Source organism: Tachysurus fulvidraco, chromosome 11, assembly GCF_022655615.1.
Source record: "Tachysurus fulvidraco isolate hzauxx_2018 chromosome 11, HZAU_PFXX_2.0, whole genome shotgun sequence".
Lineage (NCBI taxonomy): Eukaryota > Metazoa > Chordata > Actinopteri > Siluriformes > Bagridae > Tachysurus > Tachysurus fulvidraco.
In genome coordinates this window covers 8,070,085-8,091,686 of record NC_062528.1, presented here as the reverse complement: position 1 = coordinate 8,091,686, position 21,602 = coordinate 8,070,085, and the positions used below count along the sequence as shown (strand labels likewise).

General features: G+C 35.8%; 2 protein-coding genes across 7 annotated transcripts; one reads left to right on the top strand and one right to left on the bottom strand.

Annotated features, from left to right (window-relative positions):
- Window positions 1-29: 29 nt before the first annotated feature.
- Window positions 30-4,131, bottom strand: c11hxorf65 (chromosome 11 CXorf65 homolog). 2 transcript variants are annotated; one of them, XM_047820666.1, is made up of 6 exons: window positions 3,981-4,131; window positions 3,797-3,883; window positions 3,335-3,451; window positions 2,453-2,527; window positions 2,310-2,351; window positions 30-2,127 (listed from the first exon to the last, which is right to left on the bottom strand). In XM_047820666.1, the coding sequence occupies exons 1-6, from the start codon at window positions 4,003-4,005 to the stop codon at window positions 2,069-2,071; spliced, it is 405 nt and encodes a 134-aa protein (XP_047676622.1). In that variant the 5' UTR covers window positions 4,006-4,131; the 3' UTR covers window positions 30-2,068. The 2 variants fall into 2 exon arrangements, with proteins under 2 accessions (XP_047676622.1, XP_047676621.1); XM_047820665.1 differs by having other exon boundaries at window positions 2,271-2,351; window positions 3,981-4,125.
- On the top strand, window positions 808-18,115 carry scn3b (sodium channel, voltage-gated, type III, beta). Of its 5 annotated transcripts, none has more exons than XM_047820663.1 (7): window positions 808-971; window positions 8,756-8,846; window positions 10,128-10,294; window positions 12,241-12,466; window positions 14,429-14,567; window positions 15,990-16,081; window positions 16,858-18,115. In XM_047820663.1, the coding sequence occupies exons 2-6, from the start codon at window positions 8,792-8,794 to the stop codon at window positions 16,054-16,056; spliced, it is 654 nt and encodes a 217-aa protein (XP_047676619.1). In that variant the 5' UTR covers window positions 808-971; window positions 8,756-8,791; the 3' UTR covers window positions 16,057-16,081; window positions 16,858-18,115. The 5 variants fall into 5 exon arrangements, with proteins under 5 accessions (XP_047676619.1, XP_047676620.1, XP_027029830.1 ...); XM_047820664.1 differs by having other exon boundaries at window positions 8,729-8,846; XM_027174027.2 differs by lacking the exon at window positions 808-971 and adding an exon at window positions 8,028-8,383.
- The last annotated feature ends 3,487 nt before the right edge of the window (window positions 18,116-21,602 follow it).

Below are 21,602 nucleotides of genomic sequence, written 5' to 3'. Positions count from 1 at the left end.
CAGAGAAAAGATTGACAATCGATCCAAAATTGTACACGAGAAAGATTTTCTTTATTTAATTAAGACTCATTATTAATAATGAAAACTTGGAACTGTCTCTCGGGGACACAGAGGCTCGACAAAATAAAACATGCTTGTGATTTTGTTTGTGGGTCAGCGTCCAGTCCCCTGTGATTCTTGTGTTGCATTTAATCAACACATGAAACAAGAGAACATATGATGCTTGGTTTAAAGAGTCTTAAATTCAAGTGACCTATAATATGCAAACCAACATTCAAAAACGGTAAAGAATTCTTTAGTTTATTACTTCAGAATGATAAGGCTTATGTAAAAAAAGTCTAGGATTGACAGCACGCAGATTGCAGTTTTGTGCTATATCTGTGTCTTGTCATCAATGCACCCCCTAAGCTCATCCCCAGAGTCTGGGACAGCAAAGCAAGTATTCCTCCAGGACAGACTGTGAACAGATTGGAAATGGCCAGCTGGAGTATTTTCTCATTCTCTATCACCGCTGATACGCTGCTAAGCTCTCCTGGCTGCATTCTGTCTCATTCCTATCACTTAGATAAATTCAAAGAAGTGTGACTGTGACACTTAGCATACCTTTCAACTGCTCCTACTGCTGTAGTGGCGAATGTCACGCCTGGTGTTGTGCGTTTGTCCTCACTGTTTCGAGATGGCGTTGTTTACATTTTTGTCAACAGGTTGTCAGGCTGTATTTATAGAGCAGGGGTGAGGGGATCTACTTATTATTATATTTATTTCTGTCTCTATTACACATAGACAGCTGCAATGCCTGACAGAATGGGCTTGAATAACGTTAAACACACTGATTCAATTCTGCGAGGGCAACGTGCTTGCTGTGGAGGCTAACGTTTTATTAGATATTGTTTTGATATTATTCTGCATGAAATTTAAAGCTGTAGACGCAGTGGGAAAGTAATGTCTTAGTTAGGAGGAGCTCTTGTCAAGTAAGTGTTATCATTTATTATTTATAATGTACAGTAATTCCATTGATTTTGAGGCAATAAAAAATTGTCTCAAAATCCTATATTTAGAAGAAGAAGATAAACCTTGCATCTGTAAGATTTATACATTTATTCTTGCTCTAGTTTTAAAGTAACCCGTACATATAAATAACCTGTACATAAAAATAAAATTGAGTTTAAATCAATGCATAGTTTTCTTAAAATCATTTTTGTGAGCATTTTATTTCAGGAATAAAACGCTCTCTGTGTCTAACAACTAGCCAGAATAGTGTCACTGAATGTACAAAGTTGCAAAGTTGTACAAATCCTTGCTATAAACCTAGTAAGAGTTCAATTAAAGATCTATAGAAAAATAAGTTAGTAAATAAAGACAAGACAGGGGTGTCTTATATGTTATATGTAATATTATAGTAATCCTTCCAAATCCCTTGAAATCTTGTTCTTTTGTTCTGATTTGTTCTAATAAAATGCCTTGTGCCAAATATTGTAATAAACTACACACTTAGAAACTCATATAATTAAATAGCAACTGGTATAATCACCCTTTAAAGCAGAAGACCACTTTAGGTTTCACTCCAGTCAGCCACGAATAGGAATCTGTAGCTACAAAATCATCTGTCCACAGAATATAGATGCAATCTAAGATGCTTTTCTGATCACCACAGTTGTAAAGAGCAATAATGTGAGATATTATATCCCAAAAGTTCAGTAGCTTCTGAAATCTGGCCATTTGGTACCATCAATCCTGCTACAGTTAAAGTCAGGGATCACGCTTTTTTTTTTTCTTTCATTTTGTTGTTTGATGTAAACAGTAACTGTAGCTCTACAGTGCGCAGGTGTACAAGTGTTCTACAAATTACTGAACAAATGAATAAACATATTATATCAGAGATAACGTTCCTTAATTTAAACGGCACAAAACAACTCTGTAGTCATTACTTTTTTCTTTTTAACTGGCCGGTATTAACTAGAAATTATTAGTATTAACCATAAACAATATACAGGAATTTACATTTTGTGGCTCATATCCTGGTCTAAGAGAAATAAATGTAGAACGAGTAATACAATATGATACCAGATTACACAGGGTCTGCTTGATAAGTTGAGAAGCGTATTTGTTTGTATGGTCTTGGTTGACCTAAAACAGAAGGAGGAAAAATTAAAAACAAATTTTACAGAACAGCCCCTTTCAACCATATGTACAAAAATTGAGTGTAAGAAATGCTTGGAGAAGTTTCATTTGAAATAGTGGAACTATAGTCATTAGCATGAAGTGCTTACTCTCAGTGGATAGTGATGAGGTGAACTTTCTCAACCTGCCTGTTTCTGCAGATGCACAAGTTTCCTGTTCAGTTTTTGATTCTAGTAATTGAATTATAGGAAAGAAACACTGTGAAAACAGGAATCAATATACTGAAACATTAAATAAATAAGAAATAAATGAACTGTAGCATGTACTGTACCTAGGCACTGAGGATCAGGCAGGTCATAGTTATGAAGCAATGAAGTGTGTACTGGGATTGAAGGATTACTAGTCCCTTGACAGAGAGAGAGACAGCAAAATAATATATTAACCACATGTACTTATTAACAGAGGGCATGTGCTGTGAGGCTAGATGTGATATCTAACAAGAATACACTTGTAAAGAAGCAGTGACTTAAAAACAAAACAAAGCTACATTTACAGCCTTTTCTTGTAAATCATGCAAATTTAATATCATATAGTTTCACTGAAATCATCAAAATTGAACGGGTTTTACCTTGAATTATTAGCATAGCTAATGTTTGTCTGAAATACAGTGTTGTGAAGCTAGCTATAAGTTGTGATGCTATTAGCTTCACTGCATAGCTTAGTAGCATGTCAGAAAGGGAGCTGTGTATATATTATCTTAAAACAAATCTAGATCTTTTTTAATCTTTACCAAGAATAGTGTATACGCATAGTTTCTAAATATCTTTACAGCGTATACTATAAAAATCATGTCAGTTTTTGGCATAATACATTTACAAAGGGCACAACAGAGTTAAGGATGTCATATGTCAAATATGAAGCTGAATATTCTCAGTTTGACAAAGAAACTAAGTCTGTATGGGTTTCTTGGCATGTTTTCAAATGTCCTGGTTTATATCAATACTGTATCCTTGCTGTTGGTAAGACATTGATGATGAGGGTGCTTTTTTAAATCACTGCCCCTACTTTGACCTCCACCTTAACAAGGTATTGTGTCTCCAGAAATGCATTCTCTGTATAGATTATGTCTGGCCTTAAGTCTAACAAAGACCAGACATGAGCATGAACAAAGGACATGACCATGTGTCTTTGTAAAGATTTTCCATTTCCTTACGACTTATGCTGATGAGAATGTATTCCTCCCTCTGTCCCAGAACATCTGAAGCAACTGCAAATTGTTGATGAGGCAGATTCATCACCTGCCCTTTCAAATTTGCCAAGTCTATTTCAGCTGGCAAAGATAAGAACAATATCAACACATTGCAATAAAACACAAATTTTAGAGTACATCATTAGTCTACATAGCCAATAGTGATAATAACCAATAACAGTTATATAGGAAGAAACACTCTCTTAGGAAAATAAATGCTAAGTCAAGCACAATTAACATTTCTTCGGTTTGGTCTTCAAAAGGAACTTTTACATATTCTGTGTATTTCCAACACATATTTCCAATAAAAGATATTTCTAAATACAATCACTTTAAGAATCTCCAGTCATCCAAAAAAACTCTTGAGGAACATCTTTATCTAATATTATCGACATAGAACATTTTAGGCACATACCTGATACCTACCTTCATGTTCACATCCACACTTGACTTTGATCCAGTCCAAAAGGACTACTGTTTTACACTGAGTGTTGAACAGACTTCTTTGATTGTCTATAAATTGCACATAAAACCCAACAAATGATTAATATATTCCCTGTATTCTAAATGAAATGTTTTTCCTGAAGCACATTGGTGAGAGAGCACTTACCACCATGAAGCACTGTAATAAACATTGCAGTCTCCCAGAAGAAGATTGTCAGAATGTTTAATGAGTAAAAGACCAAAGTGCAAGACAGGAAAGGGAGCGTTTAGCCAACCTGATTGTTTATTACTGTCACATGACCAATAACCAATGGGAACACAATTCAGTTCTATATCTTAGCTGGCGCTGAAATTTCGACAATATTACACACAGCTTGCTGAGAGGCACTTCGCATTAACTGCAAACAAATAGTCGTCGGTTATTTGGGAGGCATTTTCAGTACTAACCAGCCAGCTGAAACACACAGATGAGCTGTGGTGGGCTCTTGTGTGCTGAGTAACAGACCTAAGGGAACTAACAGCATGCATGACTACTCACGCAGAAAAAAATAAAGAAAAAAGGAATAATAATGTTTTGTAGATTATTTCAACTTTCTACCACTTATTAGTAATTTCAGTATATAAAACAATTATTTTGATTTTATATTTTAACCGTTAAAAATAAAAAATAATAATAATAATCGAAAATTCAGATCCTCTGGATTAATCAAAACATTGATTTCTTACTGTATCTAACACAGTACATTGATATTAAAAGAGCATTTAGGCTAATAAGTAGAATAGCAGAGTTTCATGCTTTTCTCCTATGTGAGTGCACTACTCTGGGCTGCTTAGTGCATGCTGTCATTTTGCATCACTGTTACCATGGTTTCCCTATCTTGTGGATATGGCAACCACCAGGACTGCCATTTTTAGCCTGAGCGGGGTCTCAGGCGGCTGGCAGCAATTCGCTCCCTCAGCAGCACACCAGTTCCAAGGCGATTAAACTATATTAACCATGTATATACTAGGGGACTCTATATTAGACAAAATACAATTTCTCATTGCAACACTTTTATACTGCAGTAAAAGGACAGTGGTTAAAATCAAAATGTTACTGTACATGCAGTAAAATTGACAACAAACCTTTTTTTGAAGATTAGAATCTGTTTGTTTATTAGTACCTAGTATCTTTTAAAAGTAAAAATAATCCCAGAGAGAAAACTGGTCTGTCAACCACTATAAGAATAAATAAAGATGAAGCTGTCTAATTCATTGAAAGGACAGCATCTTCTACTATAAAGTGGGCGTATATGAAAATGTCAATAGATTGCTGACCTTTAAATAATAGTGGATTTTAGAAATCCTCAAGCTCAGATTTTATCTCCAAGAGTTGAACCTGTAAATTCATGACATCCAAGATCTGATTTATATACTGTACATTGCAAAATGATCTTGAACAAAAGTATCAGAGAAATGAACCACATGTTGGTAGGGAAAAGGTTGTGTATTAAAGAAGTCATAAAAAAATTTATTAACGTGAAACTAGACTTAAAGAACAATCCAACAGTTGTCCAGCAAAGAGCCTAGTCAAAACAGGCACAATTTAATAATGCTTAAACATGGTCCAGTTGAGAAGAGAAAAAGTACTTGATCAAAAATTCGAGATAACAAGAGCAACATATACAACACAAAGAGTCGCTAAACCAAACAAACATAATTAAATACAGGTGAAAACAATTAGAATGCTGGCAACTGTGAGCCTTGGAGAACAGGCGGTTGCTGGGAGTAAGAGTCCATGTTTGTAGGCAGCAGTGAAGCAGAGTGTGTGATAATGTGACAACATGACAGAGAGTGCTATAAAATAATCAATGACAGGTTATTATTGACAGCAACAGATTTCCTATAACAGCAAGTCCTAAAGTCTTTCATTCATCTTATACCACAGAAATTTGTCTCTATGAGTTTTTTAATTTACTAGAGAATGACACACTTTTTATCCATTAAAATTACATTTAGTGTGAAAATTGCAGCTTGTTCTGGAGAAACCATAACATCGTCTTTACCTGGCATGAAAAACGTATTATCTTTAAATGCTAATTAAATATCTTTGCCATTTCAAAGATATAGGTTAAAGTTTTTTTCTTTAAATAACATGTTTTTAATCCATTTATGATTAGACAAATTGTGTTAAACGTTTGCCATTTGAGTTGTGAATTATTATTAAATGCTATGGTACTAAAAAGATGGAATTAATGTAATATAAACCTCATTTTTTGGTTACAGCAGGCACGTCTTTCAGAGCTTCTCTTATAGAGAATAAACAACACCTTCCACCCAGTCAGATGTGAGAATTTAACACTGGTATTTTATAAAAATTATTCAAATGCATTGATCATACATATAAGAGAACTACAGTATATCACACATTTTTTCTAGATGCCACTATCATCTAATCTCAGTCTAGGTACTATTTCAAGACACATACTGTTTGCACTCAGCATGATTCATGAAATAATTGCTGTAATTGCAGTGAGCCTGATTTTCCAGCCTCTCCTGGGTTAAGTGCTGTGCGTGGGATTGGGCACTGGAAAAATGATCCCTTGTTCTAGAACCAACTGGCTGAAGCCAGACCATAAATGCTGTAGATAAACCACTGTTTTATGTTCTGGGACTAGACATTGTTTCTCAGAACATGGATGATGTGGATGCTGAATATGCAAACTGATATACAAAGCCCAAGATGCCCATGAATGCTTCACTGATCTGTATACCAATGTATGCAAACTATCATGCAAAGCTATAGATGCCCATGAGTGCTTCACTGATCTGTAGTTAACGTGTGTGCTCTGACTCAGCATGCTCCATTTACACTGTTGCATAATCACAATTATATGAGAGAACCAATGAAACATTAAAATAATTAAAAAAACATTTTTTTATGTTTTGTAGGAATCTAGACATTATAATATAAGTTAAACAATGCTGTTTTCAGACATTTTACCTTACAGGTCACATACAGCACTGCTAATCCAATAAAAATGCACTGATGCCAACATTTGATACCACATGCTGCACTTAAGCATTGTATAGTAACATAGTGTACACAACCACCAGGACTGCCATTTTTAGCCTGAGAAGAGTCTCAGGCGGCTGCCAGCAATTTGCTTCCTCAGCAGCACACCAGTTCTAAGGCGATTAAAGTATATTAACCATGTATATACTAGGGGACTCTATATTAGACAAAATACAATTTCTCACTGCAACAGTTTTATACTGCAATACAAAAGGACAGTGGTTAAAATCAAAGTTTTACTGTACATGCAGTAAAATTGACAACAAACCTTTTCTGAAGATCAGAATCTGTTTATTTACAGATTAATAATCCCAGAGAGCAAACTGGTCTGTCAAATCATCCAGACCACTATAAGTATGAATAAAAATCAAGCTGTCTAATTCATTGAAATAAGAACAATCTAAAGGATAAAATAAAACGGGTGTATATGAAAAGGTCAATAGATGGCCTTTAAATAAAAGTGGATTTTAGAAATCCTCAAGCTCGTATTTTAACTCCAAGAGTTGAACCTGTAAATTCATGACTTCCAACATCTGATTTATATACATTACAAATAGTGATCTTTAACAAATGCACTAATGCCAACATTTGATATTTGAAGGTTTTCCAGCAACTTTCTCTAAATAACCTAATTAAAAACATGTATTTTATTTTAACATCTTTACTAGAGAGCATGAGAACAGCTGACCAAAGTCCAATTCACCTATCCTTGCATATTTATTAGTTTGGTTTGTGATATTTAACAAATTATTTTAAAAAAAAAATCAGCACTAAGCATTTTTCATAATGAGTATTTTGTCTTTGGGGGAAAATGGTTGCCTACTGGTTAAGGTGTTGGACTTCTGACTGGAAGGTCATGAGTTTGAATCCCAGGTCCACCAAGCTGCCACTCCTGAGCAAGGCCCTTAACCCTCAATTGCTCAAAATAAATTGTAAGTCACTCTGGTTGATGGTGTCTGCTAAATGTCGGTTGAATGTAAATTCATATCAGGACAAATTTCCATGTCTATAATAAAGAGAATACATTTGTTCCTGGTTGTAAAATGAACGACAATCCACTTGTAGAGATTGATTAACATGTTTAACTCAATACTCTCTCTACATCCTCCTCTCTCGGGGAACACAGTCAGACCGGTTCAATTATAACACTGTCGCACATGCGCAGCTGAGATAAACAAGAACGAACAGGCTACATAGTGGGGAAAACACAAAGCCAGGCACTTCTTCTTCCACGAAGACGGAGTGTAGTGCGTCAGCGTGGCAGCGGATAATTTGTGGTACTAAAAAGGACGAAAAGTGAGGCTTTTCTTTTCTTTTCCTGAAACGTTAGAGCGATCTTTTTCGACGAGGAAGGATTTTCTTTGAACAGCTGTCTGGATACAAGTCTTCGGGCTGTGTTTCTTTGTTTATGAACATTACTAGGATGAAAAACGTCGGCGCAAAAGCGGAGCGTCAGTTCTAGCAAGTGGAGAGGCTTGTCTTAGAGGATGTGGATGTAATGTGCATCTCTCGCGGTACGATTTAAACTTGCCTTCTTAAAAAAGTAGCACAAAAAAATAAAACACTTTAATAACACAAGATGAGTTATTAACAGTAGTATTATACTGAAACCTGTTACCTCGTGAATACTAGTGTGTCGCACAAGCGCTTTCCTTTTATTATTATTATTATTATTATTATTATTATTATTATTATTAACTTTCGGCTGAAAAGTTGCTGTCCATGGTCCTGACAAACACCTTATTTATAATCTGTCAACACTGACTCGGTTTCGAGCCTCAGATTAGTTTGATTCATGTGTCATTTTATTTATTTATTTTATTTGTTTGTTTGTTTGTTTGTTTGTTTGTTTGCAACAGAATGATGTTTGCTTTTTGATGTGTTAGTTGGTGATCAGGGGACGCCGCCCTGCAATTAATATCATGACAAGTCAAACGACGTTTCTATGGCATTTTCTCTTCCTGCTCATATTTGCTGGTAAGTCTTCTGTAAGTTGTTTTTTTTTAATGTTTTCAAGTATTATGTTAGTATTAGTAGTAGGATAAACATTTAATTAACAAGCATGCAGTTACATAGTGTGTGTGTGTGTGTGGGTGTGTGTGTGTGTGTGTGTGTGTGTGTGTGTGTGTGTGTGTGTGTGTGTGTGTGTGTGTGTTGTACCCAGATCCATTGCAACTTAGTTTTACATGCGAGTAACTTTTTTAACATTATCATTATTAACTAGATTATTAAAATCTTTGCAAAGCATATTAAAGTATACTGTATTACTTTGATTCATATTACACATACTGTAGGCTTATCGCTTTGTCAGATCATTCTTTGAATTGAAAGTTCAAGGATTAAAATCTAGTAACTGTTCTTAAGAAGGAAGTCATTGCAGCTAAACCTCTTGAAATTTTCATTTTCAAAAACGTTACATTATGTAATTCTACTTCGAAAACCTTATCTTATGTTAAATCTTATCCAATGCCCCTCCAATGCCCCTCCGTGATGCCAGTATAAGCCGAAATTCTTGGATCAAATCATTGGACTAATGCGACTCGTGAAACACTAAAACTATCAACAGAGGCATACAGTGATGCATTTGTTCTACTACCACTGTGGTGTATATTTATCTGTCTAACTCTTCCAAATAATAAAACATCATCCATGTTGGCAGCATGTGCTTGGGGCTGTAGGTTATGTAAGATGGCTGCTGTTTCAAACAGATATGACTCAAACAGAGACACAGAATCACAGTGCTTTAAAGAGGGTTTTAATTTAGTCATCACAGTGGCTTTACCGTGACTTTACCGTGTTTTAATATATGTGGGTGTACACTTTTCTGTACAGGCATAAAATGCATGTCTGACTTGGGTCCAACACTATGAAGGCTGATGAGCTCAATTAAGTTTCACTTTTTCTGGGATTTCAGACTTAATATTATATTGTATGCTCCTGTTCTCCCTTAGCAGCTGTCTGAATTCAAATTAATTGACCTGCTTTTCAGAAAAAGGCTAAAATTCTGACAAAAGGAAAGAATAAAATTGGGTCATTTGAACTGAACAAGGCATGTTCAATAACATGAAATATTCTTAAAAGGCTAATAACTATTATGTCCATAAGTTGCATTAGTGCAATAATGTTGAACTGTCTGAGAAGAAGTTATATAAAAATGTGTCAGGATATGCTCATTATTCTCAGAGTTACAACATAGAGAGATGGTCTGCAATGATAATACCTTCACACATTTCTAATTCTCTCTGTTCTTGCATCCAGTGTGGGAATGCAGAGCGGTGTGTGTGGATGCAATTTCAGACACAGAGGCAGTGTTGGGGCGAACCATGAAGCTCACCTGCGTCTCATGTATGAAAAGAGAAGAGATCACTGCTCAGACTAAGGTGTACTGGTATTACAGACCTGACAGGGATGCTGTTCGCCAGGATGTAAGATCATCATGCACCATTAGGTGCAATCACTCGCATGCAACTTATCTGTAGCTTATCTATATGTTGAATTTTACCATTCTGCCACAAGTAGATGTTGTATATAAACCTATCAAGGAAAAGTTTCCTTATTTCACTTAATTTAATCAAGCCCACCTCTACCACTATGTTATTTGAATAAGATCAATATGCAGTGAATAATTTGTCTTTTTTAAAAGTCAACAGGTGTATTTCCAATGCACAGATGTTCAACATGTAACTTTCACCATTTTATTTTCAATACTTTTTCACCATGTGTGAGAAAATATCAAATAGATTTATCTGACAATTGTGACTTTTCATCTGAAGACTATGAAGTAATATATCTCACAAATAAATTCAGTCATGCGAAGCCAATTGGGTTGTAAACTAATCGCTAATCTAATCATTTAAAACATATCATATTCAAGCCTATTTTCATTTTAGCATCAATTTACTTTTCATTGTTTTGTGCAGATCATATTTTAGTGCTGTTTCTTCCCTTTCTACCTTTGTCCCAATTTTCACAGCAACTACACAGTATATCTTGGCATTTGGCCTTACTATGCTATTGTGAGACAAGGACAGATTAAACAAGCAGTAGTCTAGGTTTATGTAACAAGCTCTTAATTTGTAGTACTTTCAAGTTTACCCAGCACAATGGTTAGTAAAGTAATGGAGATTTTTTATGGTGTTACAATTGACCTACATTCAATTACTTCAAGCTTTTGTTACGCCCCCGTCTAGGAAACGGGAACAAGAAACCAGGGGTAACCGAAAGAGCAATATTTTAATAGGAAAACAAGTGTACAAGCGGGGGTATGTCTTCAGGAGCCGACAAGGCCAAAATAACAAACAAAACAGCTATTTATTGCAACCTTTAACTTCCCTGCTAAACAAAAGAAAAAGAAAATACAAATCACTTCTCTATCTCTCTAAACATAAACACAATCAAGAAAAAGTACCAAACAAAATGGCATCGGTCTCCCTACCTCCCCAAGAATACTATGTACAACTATATACAGATTAGCAAACAAGTCCAAAGAAGGGCAATCCAGAATCAAAGTCAAAAGAACAGGCAGGAGTCAGTATTAACAGGGAACGCTAATAATATAAATACACAGAACAATTCACAAAACTAGTTCCCAGAAAGCAAGTAACCACAGCAAATGAGCCAAAAAAAAGCTAAACAGGAAGTGGTGGTGGAGGCTTTTATAGGCCACAGGGAGTCAGCTGACCAGCAGGGCGTGGCACCAGGTAAACCTGAGGAACCAATCAGGGTTTATCCTGCACAGAAACACAAACACCTCCCCAAAACAGAAAACAAATAGAAAAGGACGTAACACTTTGAAATAATGACAGGATGATTTTTCTGCTATTAGCCATTTGTTCTTTGTTGGTCTACTTTCTAAATATTATCATCATTAACCTTATTTGTAAAGTGTTCAGTTTGACACTTTGTTGTACTGTATGTCGTAAATATTCATCTCTTTTGGCTGAACGCACTTTTGACAATTTTCAGCTACAATATTTAACTGACAAATGTTTAAAGGTAGCTATGCACAGCATTGATTATAATCAAATCACATTAATAAACACAAGATCACGTGTGATGTTATTTTCCTTGTGGTTTCTGTCAAAATTGCAATGAAACAACTGCACAAATCATTCCAGATTCATTATATGTTTTATGGCACACTTTACATTTTTACTGGATATAAAAACGCTGCTCGTCTGGCATATTTTAGATATATAATATTAATTATTATAAACTTGACCCATGTTCGTTGTATAAACACACCTTTGTAAACAAGTAAAAAAAATATGTAGCGGGACCTTCATACATTTTACCTGGGTTCTATCTGATTTTAAAAATTAACTCTCTATGTATGTGGGTTTTTTAATAGTGACCTCTCTAAATCCATTAGATCTACCTATATGATGGCGTAGGGCAGGACATGGAGGGGCCATGGAAGGGTCGTCTGTTGTGGCATGGCAGCAAAGACCTGCAGGATGTCTCCATTAGCATTGTCAATGTCACGCTGAATGACAGCGGCCTGTACGAGTGTGTTGTGCACCGCCAATTTTCCTTCAACTCATATACCCCTTCCATTGAGAAGACAGTTGAGATTGAGCTGGTGGTGCGAGAGCAAGGTAAGGAAGAGCGTACACTATTGTAGTTCTATAGGTGGAAGGGCCATGTTTTGAACTCTGTGGCATTGACCATCTGATAATGATCAGCTTGTTTAATTTTTGTCCCCAAAAATGTAATGTCAGATTTTAATGTCACCATATCTGTTATAATATGGCTTCACTTTACCCTTTTTGTGTCTTTGTGTTTGTCCAAATAATAGTGTTTTTGTTCTGTTTTTGTTACTACTGACTGTCTACTGCTTATTGGAAGGCAGTTGTTTTCAGGGGATGAGTTTTATCTAACCGAGCTGTTACTACTCTTTCTATTTTAAGGGGTAATGTACAGACTCTAGCTTGTATACTATTCTGTGGATGCCTGCCTTGAGATTGCTGAATGCACAGCATCTGACACTTCGAATATACTTTACATAACGTATATTTGTCTCTACTGACTCATGCGACCACAATTGCATTATCTCTATCTGTGTCTTGATAGATTTTTCAACACAGATAGAAATCCACAATGTTGTAATTAAGTGGTGGATTGTTCATATTATATAAACTAAAAACCAACAACTTACTGAACAACTCTGCAAAGCTTTCACATTTCATGCATGCAATGTCATCAAGTGCAGTGCACAAGCCAATATAGCAGCTGTGTATAAATCTAAATAAAAGAAGGATGACCGTATACTACATATTATGTATAAACTATTTAACAGTTGATTAGCTACTGCTAAACAAAGTCCACATGCACTGCACTGCATGTGATGGATCATTAAACAACAGTTCTCAACTTTTTCTGTCTCGCAGCTAAACGTCTAATGTCTGATTAATGTAACTTCATATATCAATTGTGTATGTTGCTTGTTGCACATCTTTGCTGTTCTGCTGAAGACGATAAAGCTGAGAAGTCTGGTGTCACATTATTCCACTCTCTGCTCTTAACTCTTCACTCATTTCGACTGAGATGAATTTGTCATATCATCGATCTCTGTGTGTTTCAGTACACTTCAAATTTTTCTACAGCATATTTAAGCATGGATTGTATGCATGGGAGTCACAAGATGTATTAATGTAAATCCTGTGTTAAAAATGAGCTTAATCCTGAGTTCCAGTCAAAACATCCATGAAACAAGCCAATTGCACCCATGATTCTAAATATAACAAGTGCTATTGCTTAAAATCAAATGGTATATTCTTTCGACAATATTTACTACACATGCCATACATAGACAGTTCTAAGTTTTTAAAACGATACCTTGTGTACCGTTCGCATTTTGTTCCAGTTGTTTTGGATGTATAATATTGAAGAAAATGTTCAAATTGACAAGAAATTCTTGTTAGTCTCATTCAATTCAAGTCAGTTCAGTGATGCAGAGTACCATTAAAGTTCCATTACATTAATTTAAATTAAAGTTAGTTTGTCATATAAATGGAATTACTTCTGATAACTTGTTTATTCAACTCGAGATTCACTCATCTGTCTTCAGTAAGCAGATCTCACAGGCTTTTTTGTGTTTCTTCACTGATGGCCAGATGTAAAGTTACCACCCTAACATTGATTATTTTCCAATGACAGCGTGTCAAAATTGTTTCGTTCTTTCTATTAAACAGCAGTTTCCCAATGCTAAAAATATTTCTTTTGATTGACGAATGACATCATAAATTCTATACATATTAGGTACATCAAAAGTTGTGGCATGTTCACAAAACTTATTTCTTCATGTACTTCATGTCTTTCCCTTGCCTTCCTTTTTATTTTTTCTCGTTATTATGTTAAAGACAAAAATGAATGCAATACTCTTCCGGAAAGAATTCATGGCAAACATGCCGCACTTTAATTGATGTATCTAATGAGCTATCTAATGTAAACATTTTAAACGCATTCAATCTTTAGCCCTATAGCTTCAAATCAACTCACCGATCACTGAGTTATAGACACTAATCTGGTATTTACTTTATGTTGTGTGCGTGTGTTAGCAAGTGAAGATCTCACAGCACTGTACTCAGAGATCATGATGTATGTTCTACTGGTGTTCCTCACCCTCTGGCTGCTGGTTGAGATGATCTACTGCTACAGGAAGATCTCCAAATCAGACGAGCAAGCACAGGACAGTCCGTGAGTAGCCAAAAAAAGATTTCTTTCCAAATTTCTGTATGCATATCTGATAACGTTAGCTAGTACATTCAGATCTTAACCCTGATTTCAAATCTGGATACCAGGATATTTATGGTGAATTTCTTTTACATTGTATGTGTCATTAAGTTTTCACTGTCACATCTTTAACCATGTAAGTTCAATTCAGGTCGGTGTTTTTGGGAGCTGGTGACCAAATTTGTTATGCTTTGTAGGCTTTGTTAATCCAGAAATCTTATGTAAGGCTATGTTAATTTCGTTTTTTCTCCTCTGATTCAACTGAATATTATCACTTCTCACTCTTTCCTCACTCTTTTTTCTCACTCGCTCCTGAAACAATTCCTTCCCTTTTTTTTCCTGTTGCCCTTTGAAGCTAAATATAATTTAAAAATGTTCACAAAATTCTGTATGTCATGACCAGCCTTCTGGAAGAGTGCTTTCAGTGCAGTAAATTGAATGACACTATCTCCTCAGCTACTGTAGAGTGATGTATGCTAGCTGACAATCAATCCCGACATGTCTTCAGATGCGTCCTCGGCTGGAGATGAACATGATGGAAAAAAAGTCCCAGATGCTGCCTTAGACATGACATAATCCATGCTCCTGTCATTGAGCTTTATTGATGGATAGGAGCTTTCATGCTGCCAATCTCAGTTCCGGACTCAGCAAATTAACCCGAGCCGCAAGATTTTTTTTTTTCTTTTTCAAGAACTGGTTTCATTCTTATATAGTTTAATGAATATAACTAGTTGCCTGGACATATATTTTTTATGTCATGCAACCTCTATGGTGAACACAATATCAGAGGTTAATTTAGTTTTTTTGAGAACAATGAACAATATGGATTGTATATATAAAGTCAGAGTAAAGACCAAAGCAAACAGCATTAATGATCGACAAACCGTATTATGAATGCACATACACACACACACACACACACACACACACACACACACACACACACACACACACACACACACACACACACACACACACACACTGTTAATGGATCCATCCACAGTGGTCTAGCTGCATTAGTGAACCATAATCAAATCAAACCATAACCATCTCCAGGCTTATCTGTTACAATCAGAATGTGATGTTTATCCTTCCTCTACTGCCATTTGAAGCAATCACAAAGCATTATAAACCCTTTTTTAAATTATGCAGTTTTCTTTCCATTATTGATAGGTTTCATCAGCCATTACCTAATGTTTGTGTTTCTATAACTGTTTTCTAATCCTCTTCTATATCCATGGATGCTGGGGAAAAAAAAGGAGAAACTGGATCTGAAATTTCTGAATTGAATATTTGCACTGATTTGCAAAAAGCCTAAGTTGTACGGTGCAGTAAAGCTGTGCCCTCTTAGATTTTGCCTCTTTTTTTGTACCCATTTGTCTACAGGACAGACTACCTAGCCATTCCCTCTGAAAATAAAGAGAACCCGCCGGGTCCTGCAGTAACGGAATAAAACTGGTTGTCTCACACACAATACGGTATTTTAAATTTACCTCTCGCTCAGTCATGTCACCTAACCTTTATCTACTCATCATGTGTGACTAATTCTGTCTCTCCCATCAGTCTGATCTGCTCAGACAACATTGTGCCATAAAAACCATCTGGATCTTCTCGTATCTGTCCACTCAAAGGATATCTACTTTCTGTCTAAAACTAGTTTCTTAAAATGACATCCTAAAATTTCATACAGGCTGTAAATGTGAGGTGAAGCACTGTCCTGACTGTAGTGACCATAGGAGGCAATTCTTTGTGTCAAGGGTGAAGCTAGACGTGATACAACTCCTCCTATAAGCCTAACCCAAAATCCATAAGATGGTGTGCAACATAGAACAAAACACAAATCTTACACACTTACCCACTTAGAGACACGCTGAGTTGTTTCCACCCACTGGACATTTGGAGGTGCCAAACATCTGACAGTCTCAGAGTCTCAACAGTGACACACAGTGGTTTAGATTCTCTGAGATTTAATGATGTCTTAAATAAAGGAGTCCCTTGAGAATTTTAGCCCAGTTATAAGTCATGCCTACTGTGGAACCATCTAGAAGCTTGGAACGGGACCCTCAACAGCATCCATTTTGCTGTGTGGGGAATTCATTTAACGTTATTGATTATACAGTAACTCCGGACTTCTTTGAATATGCATAAAAAAGAAGGATCTAGTAACATAGAAAAATGTGCCGCTTAGTTTAAGATGCATTACGCCAAATGAATTATTGACGTATATTAATCCTAATTTTCTTTTCTTTTGCAGGTTCTGATGATTCATATTGGCTTAGAAAGAGGCTGAGTTTTGCAGGGACGGCGCCAGCGCTCGAATAGCACTGACATTACACGAAACCTGACAAAAACAAATCCCTGTCGGCTTGCTCACATAATGAGAAGCGAATTCTCCGCTGCTTAATTATCGTCCCCGTCTTTCTCTCAGTGAAGTCGACTGTTACACTCGAGCAAAACGGGGTCATGTTGGTTTTTCCACTATGTATTGCCTTAGAGGAGATTCAACATTCTGAACAGCAATCAGAGATAAAAAGCAAACACACTGCCTATTTACAAAAAAAAAAAAAAAAAAGTAAAAAAAATAATTCATTAAAGATATTTACTTGATGTTCAACATACTCCAAAAACATTTCATGTTATTTGATAGTCTTGTTTTCACCATTTTGATAGAACAAAAACAATTTTTAAATAATGTACTCCAACTGATTGTGTTACATCCTAGGCTTCAGGTTGGTTTCAGAGCAGGCTATTTTTTGCCTTGTCAGGTTCAAAACAAAGTCCCTGAGTGGATGAGATGAGGTGAGATAATCATTGTAGTCAGCTCAGCTCATATGATAGCTTAGATGTAACATTATGCTTTTGTGTGTGAATGAACTTACCCGTGTTTACACCCTACATGCGTTACATCATGCCTCTCATGTCATGTGATTTTGAAGTTGAGGTTGTGTACATATAACACGATATATGTAACAAACTGCATACATCCCTTTAGAGCCTTCATATCAACAGTAGTAATGTTTACTGTAACTATGTTGAAGTCACTTTTAGTAATTATTGCTCAGTAACACACTATAGTGACTCCGGAAACCTTTACTTTTTAATCACTACTAATCTTACAGTTATTGTGGACTAGTTGTGTGTAATGTGTTTCTCTCTAGACGATGAAGAGTTGTTTTTTTTTCTCTCTCAAACGTTTACAAGAGGACTCACAAACTATCTGCAACAAATACTCTATATGTGAATACCAATTAGTGTGTAACATAAATAGCTAGTGAATGCAAAATTGGCTCCTATAGACTACTTTTACAATCATGGCGATGTGACGATGACTGTGTATCTGCACTTTATTATCCCCTCTGGAATTGTTGATAAGCCTTTTGCGGTCTTTTATATTTATACACGTCAGTACAAAGGACAAACGTGACATGTTTTCAAGCCTTGTCAAGGAAATCCTGTATTTCTCTTGTGAAAGCTTGCCATCTATTATTAAAGCAAAGCTGTGTATTCTGAAAGATCTTCATTCTTCATTCTAACTGATTTTATTTGTCTTTATTTTAAAAAAAAAAACTGTAAATGCTGGAGTGGAAAATTAGAGTTCAAGCTATTAAAGAGACATCACAGAAGTTTAAAACAGTAGGACAAATATCTGACATGGCCACTCATCTAGTGTCATCTAGTGTATATCCAGCCATATTACACTTATATTAACTCTCGAAATGTAACCCATACAATTAGTTACAATAATTTATTTTAATTACAGCTATCTATCCACATGCAGATAGAAAACAGAGTAAACAGAAATGAATTTATACTCACTATTGCTGTGACCTGTGTCTCCTTCTACTGAGCAATATCACATAAACAGACAGACATCTCAGACCAATTCTTTACTTTGTTGTTGATGTTGTTGTTGTTGTCATCGTGAAGAATTATGGAGAACATATGAAACAGACATGTGCTGATTTAACAGTTATGTTTGTTAAAACCAGAAGTTTTCTCATTTTAATATGATTTCTTGTGAACTTTACTGCTGCTGGATGTAAGATAATTTTGGTAGAAGAATGTTATTGCATTGTATAAAAGGTTTAACGGTTTGTTTATTGCACACACAAACACACACACACACACACACACACACACACACACACACACACACACACACACACACACACACATACATACGCATAGATAGATAGATAGATAGATAGATAGATAGATAGATAGATAGATAGATAGATAGATAGATAGATAGATAGATAGATAGATAGATAGATAGATTTTAAACGTGTCTGCATCAGTACCAGGATACTGATAATGGGTTGAAAATATAATCAGTGGTATGGCTGCAGGGCGCAGGACACCAGTGCTTTATCAGAACTTTACTCAAACCACTAGATGGCAGTATTTCCATTTAGAAAAAAAAAATAATTCATTTCCTCAGACACGCTTCTTTTTCATTTAGTATGCTTTTTTTTTTTTTTTTTTTTTTTTTTTTTTTAATAAAATGCTGCATGGTAGCAGTTCTGTTTAAGTGAAGCTCAATTACAGGATATCCAAGTAGACCAGCAAATATCAGTTCATCCCTGAAGAACACAACTTAATGAAGAAATCAATATCATCATCTATAAAATACATGAATGTCACCCTTAGGCCGTGCTAGTTTTCTGAGAAGACATCATGTTGCCTAAGAGGATGTACCTTGTATGGACCTATCACAAGCTGAACAGTGGAAATAAATGCAGGTGAAAAAGCTAAGCAAAGATTAGCTACTACTTAGTGGGATCTTTGGTACTACTCTTCACGGTACAGAGTGTACTCTCTTCAGGACTGATTTCATCATTAGATAATCTCAGTCAGCTCACACATGTCCAAGTGATAATGAAGACAACACGATAGGGACAGTGTTCCTTTCATTAACAGCTTTTTTTTTATTTCTCTTGACAATCTGCTTGAGAGATTTTCAAAGCAAATGAAAGCTGAGGAACTGAAGGAGTTGGTTTGAATACATCAGTGTTACAAAAAGGTAGTATACAATGCTGATATACATTGACTACAAATGTTTTGTTATTACATGGCTTTATTTTTGGCAACCACATCAGATTATTCACTGTTAAGAAAGGTGGAAGTTTCTGGACTTTGTGCAACAAGGCACAACAGCAACGATCCTAAGGACGAAAATGCAGAGCAGTACGATGGAGCATGGCTGAGGCTGATTTCTTTCTAGACCCCACTGTAGATTCAGGAAGTCAATCAGTGACTTTTGTTTCAGGATCGATCTGATTGCGCAGAGTGACACTGCCCCAAGATTTAATCTCCATTTTGATGTCATTAGTAGTGATTGATAAAGCAGATGTGAAGTACACTCTGAGGTGTAATAAAGATGAATGAGGTGGATTACTGATGCAGTCAGACTGCTTTTCCAAAATGCATTTGGAGGTAGACTAAATATAGGTAGACTAGAACACATTGGCCAGGTACAGTACGAATCACACAATTAAGGCCAGAGAGCAGAACTGTAAGTAACTGTGACGATTTGTGGTTTGAACAATAAAGCAGAAAACTTTCTGTTCAGAATGTTTTCTATTCAAAGGAAACATGGTGCGAACCCTGTAGGACATTATGGATTTGAAACACTTAAAAGGAATTAGAAGTCTCTAACACAGCTGCTCATCTGGATGTGTGTTTGTGTGTGTGTGTGTGTGTGTGTGTGTGTGTGTGTGTGTGTGTGTGTGTGTGTGTGTGTGTGTGTGTGTGTGTGTGTGTGTGTGTGTGTGCCTCTAACCATTCTTGACACCACCAGGGCTCAATCCTAACCCTATGTTGCTTAATCATAATAATGACAAGCTGTTGATAGATAATGTATGTACATATTAAAGAACAATTAGTTCCAGTCCACTAATTTGATTGGACAAGATGCAGTCCAGAACTTACTACAACTCACTCTTTGTATCACTCTGATTTCTAATTACTACAGAAGAATTATGAGTGAGAAAAATATACACGCATAGAAGTATGCATTTAGTCCGATTTTACATGCTACGCTGAAAAGAACGAAGGCAGATTATTATATTAAGTATGCTTTAGACTTTTTTTAATATAAGAATGAAACTTACTTAGTAATTGTATATAATTGAATTTCTTGTATTATTTGCCTTGGTGGTTCTATCCACACTATTACCTTCCGTTGTCTGAGTGCGCAAAGTATAATTATTCTACATGCAATCATTTCCCTCTGGTAAAAAGCAGCCAAAGAAAAAAAATAATCTCTAGTGTTTGCAGCTGATAAGAGAAGGAAAATGGATGCTTTCATATCCATTGCACAGCTTTTCTGGCTGAAAATCTCTAATTGTCAGACATTACCCGTAGACAATCCATCTGAAAAAAACATGAGACCATGTTTGCATGGTAGTCACTGAGGCTTGCTCTATGTGGTTGATGCTCCAAGCAAGAGATTTGTGAAAGTCTGACGTGAATTAATGATGGAATACTGTGCAACTATGAATGTAACAGTGTGTAAGCTGAGTTTAAATATTGATTCAAAATGATTTTATTTTGTACCAAGTTTAGAATATAAAGGATCTGTTTAAAAGGAAGACATAATCCTGGTTACACAGGAAGTGTGTGTCAGTGTTTGATCAGTTTATTCTTTTTTCCCTCAGGAGGGTGTTTTATATCGGTCTAAAATGATCAAAACATGAAGGACGAACTTCTGACAAGAGGTTTAATGTAAAACGTTCCTTTGTTTGTCCTTGACTTTTAACTATTATTAACTATTAATTTTATATTTGGAAACTATGATTTGAAAAAAGACTAGCTGATGTTTTTCTAATCAAGATTCGGAGTGTTCTTGGCTGACAAGAATTGCAACTGATCTTCTGTGGTTTTCTGTGGATAAGTTTTGTATTCTGAGATGCTTTTTTGTTCACCACAATGATAAAGTTATTTACATTATTGTTCCCTACCTGTCGGCTCACACCATTAATAGGCCATTCTTCTCCC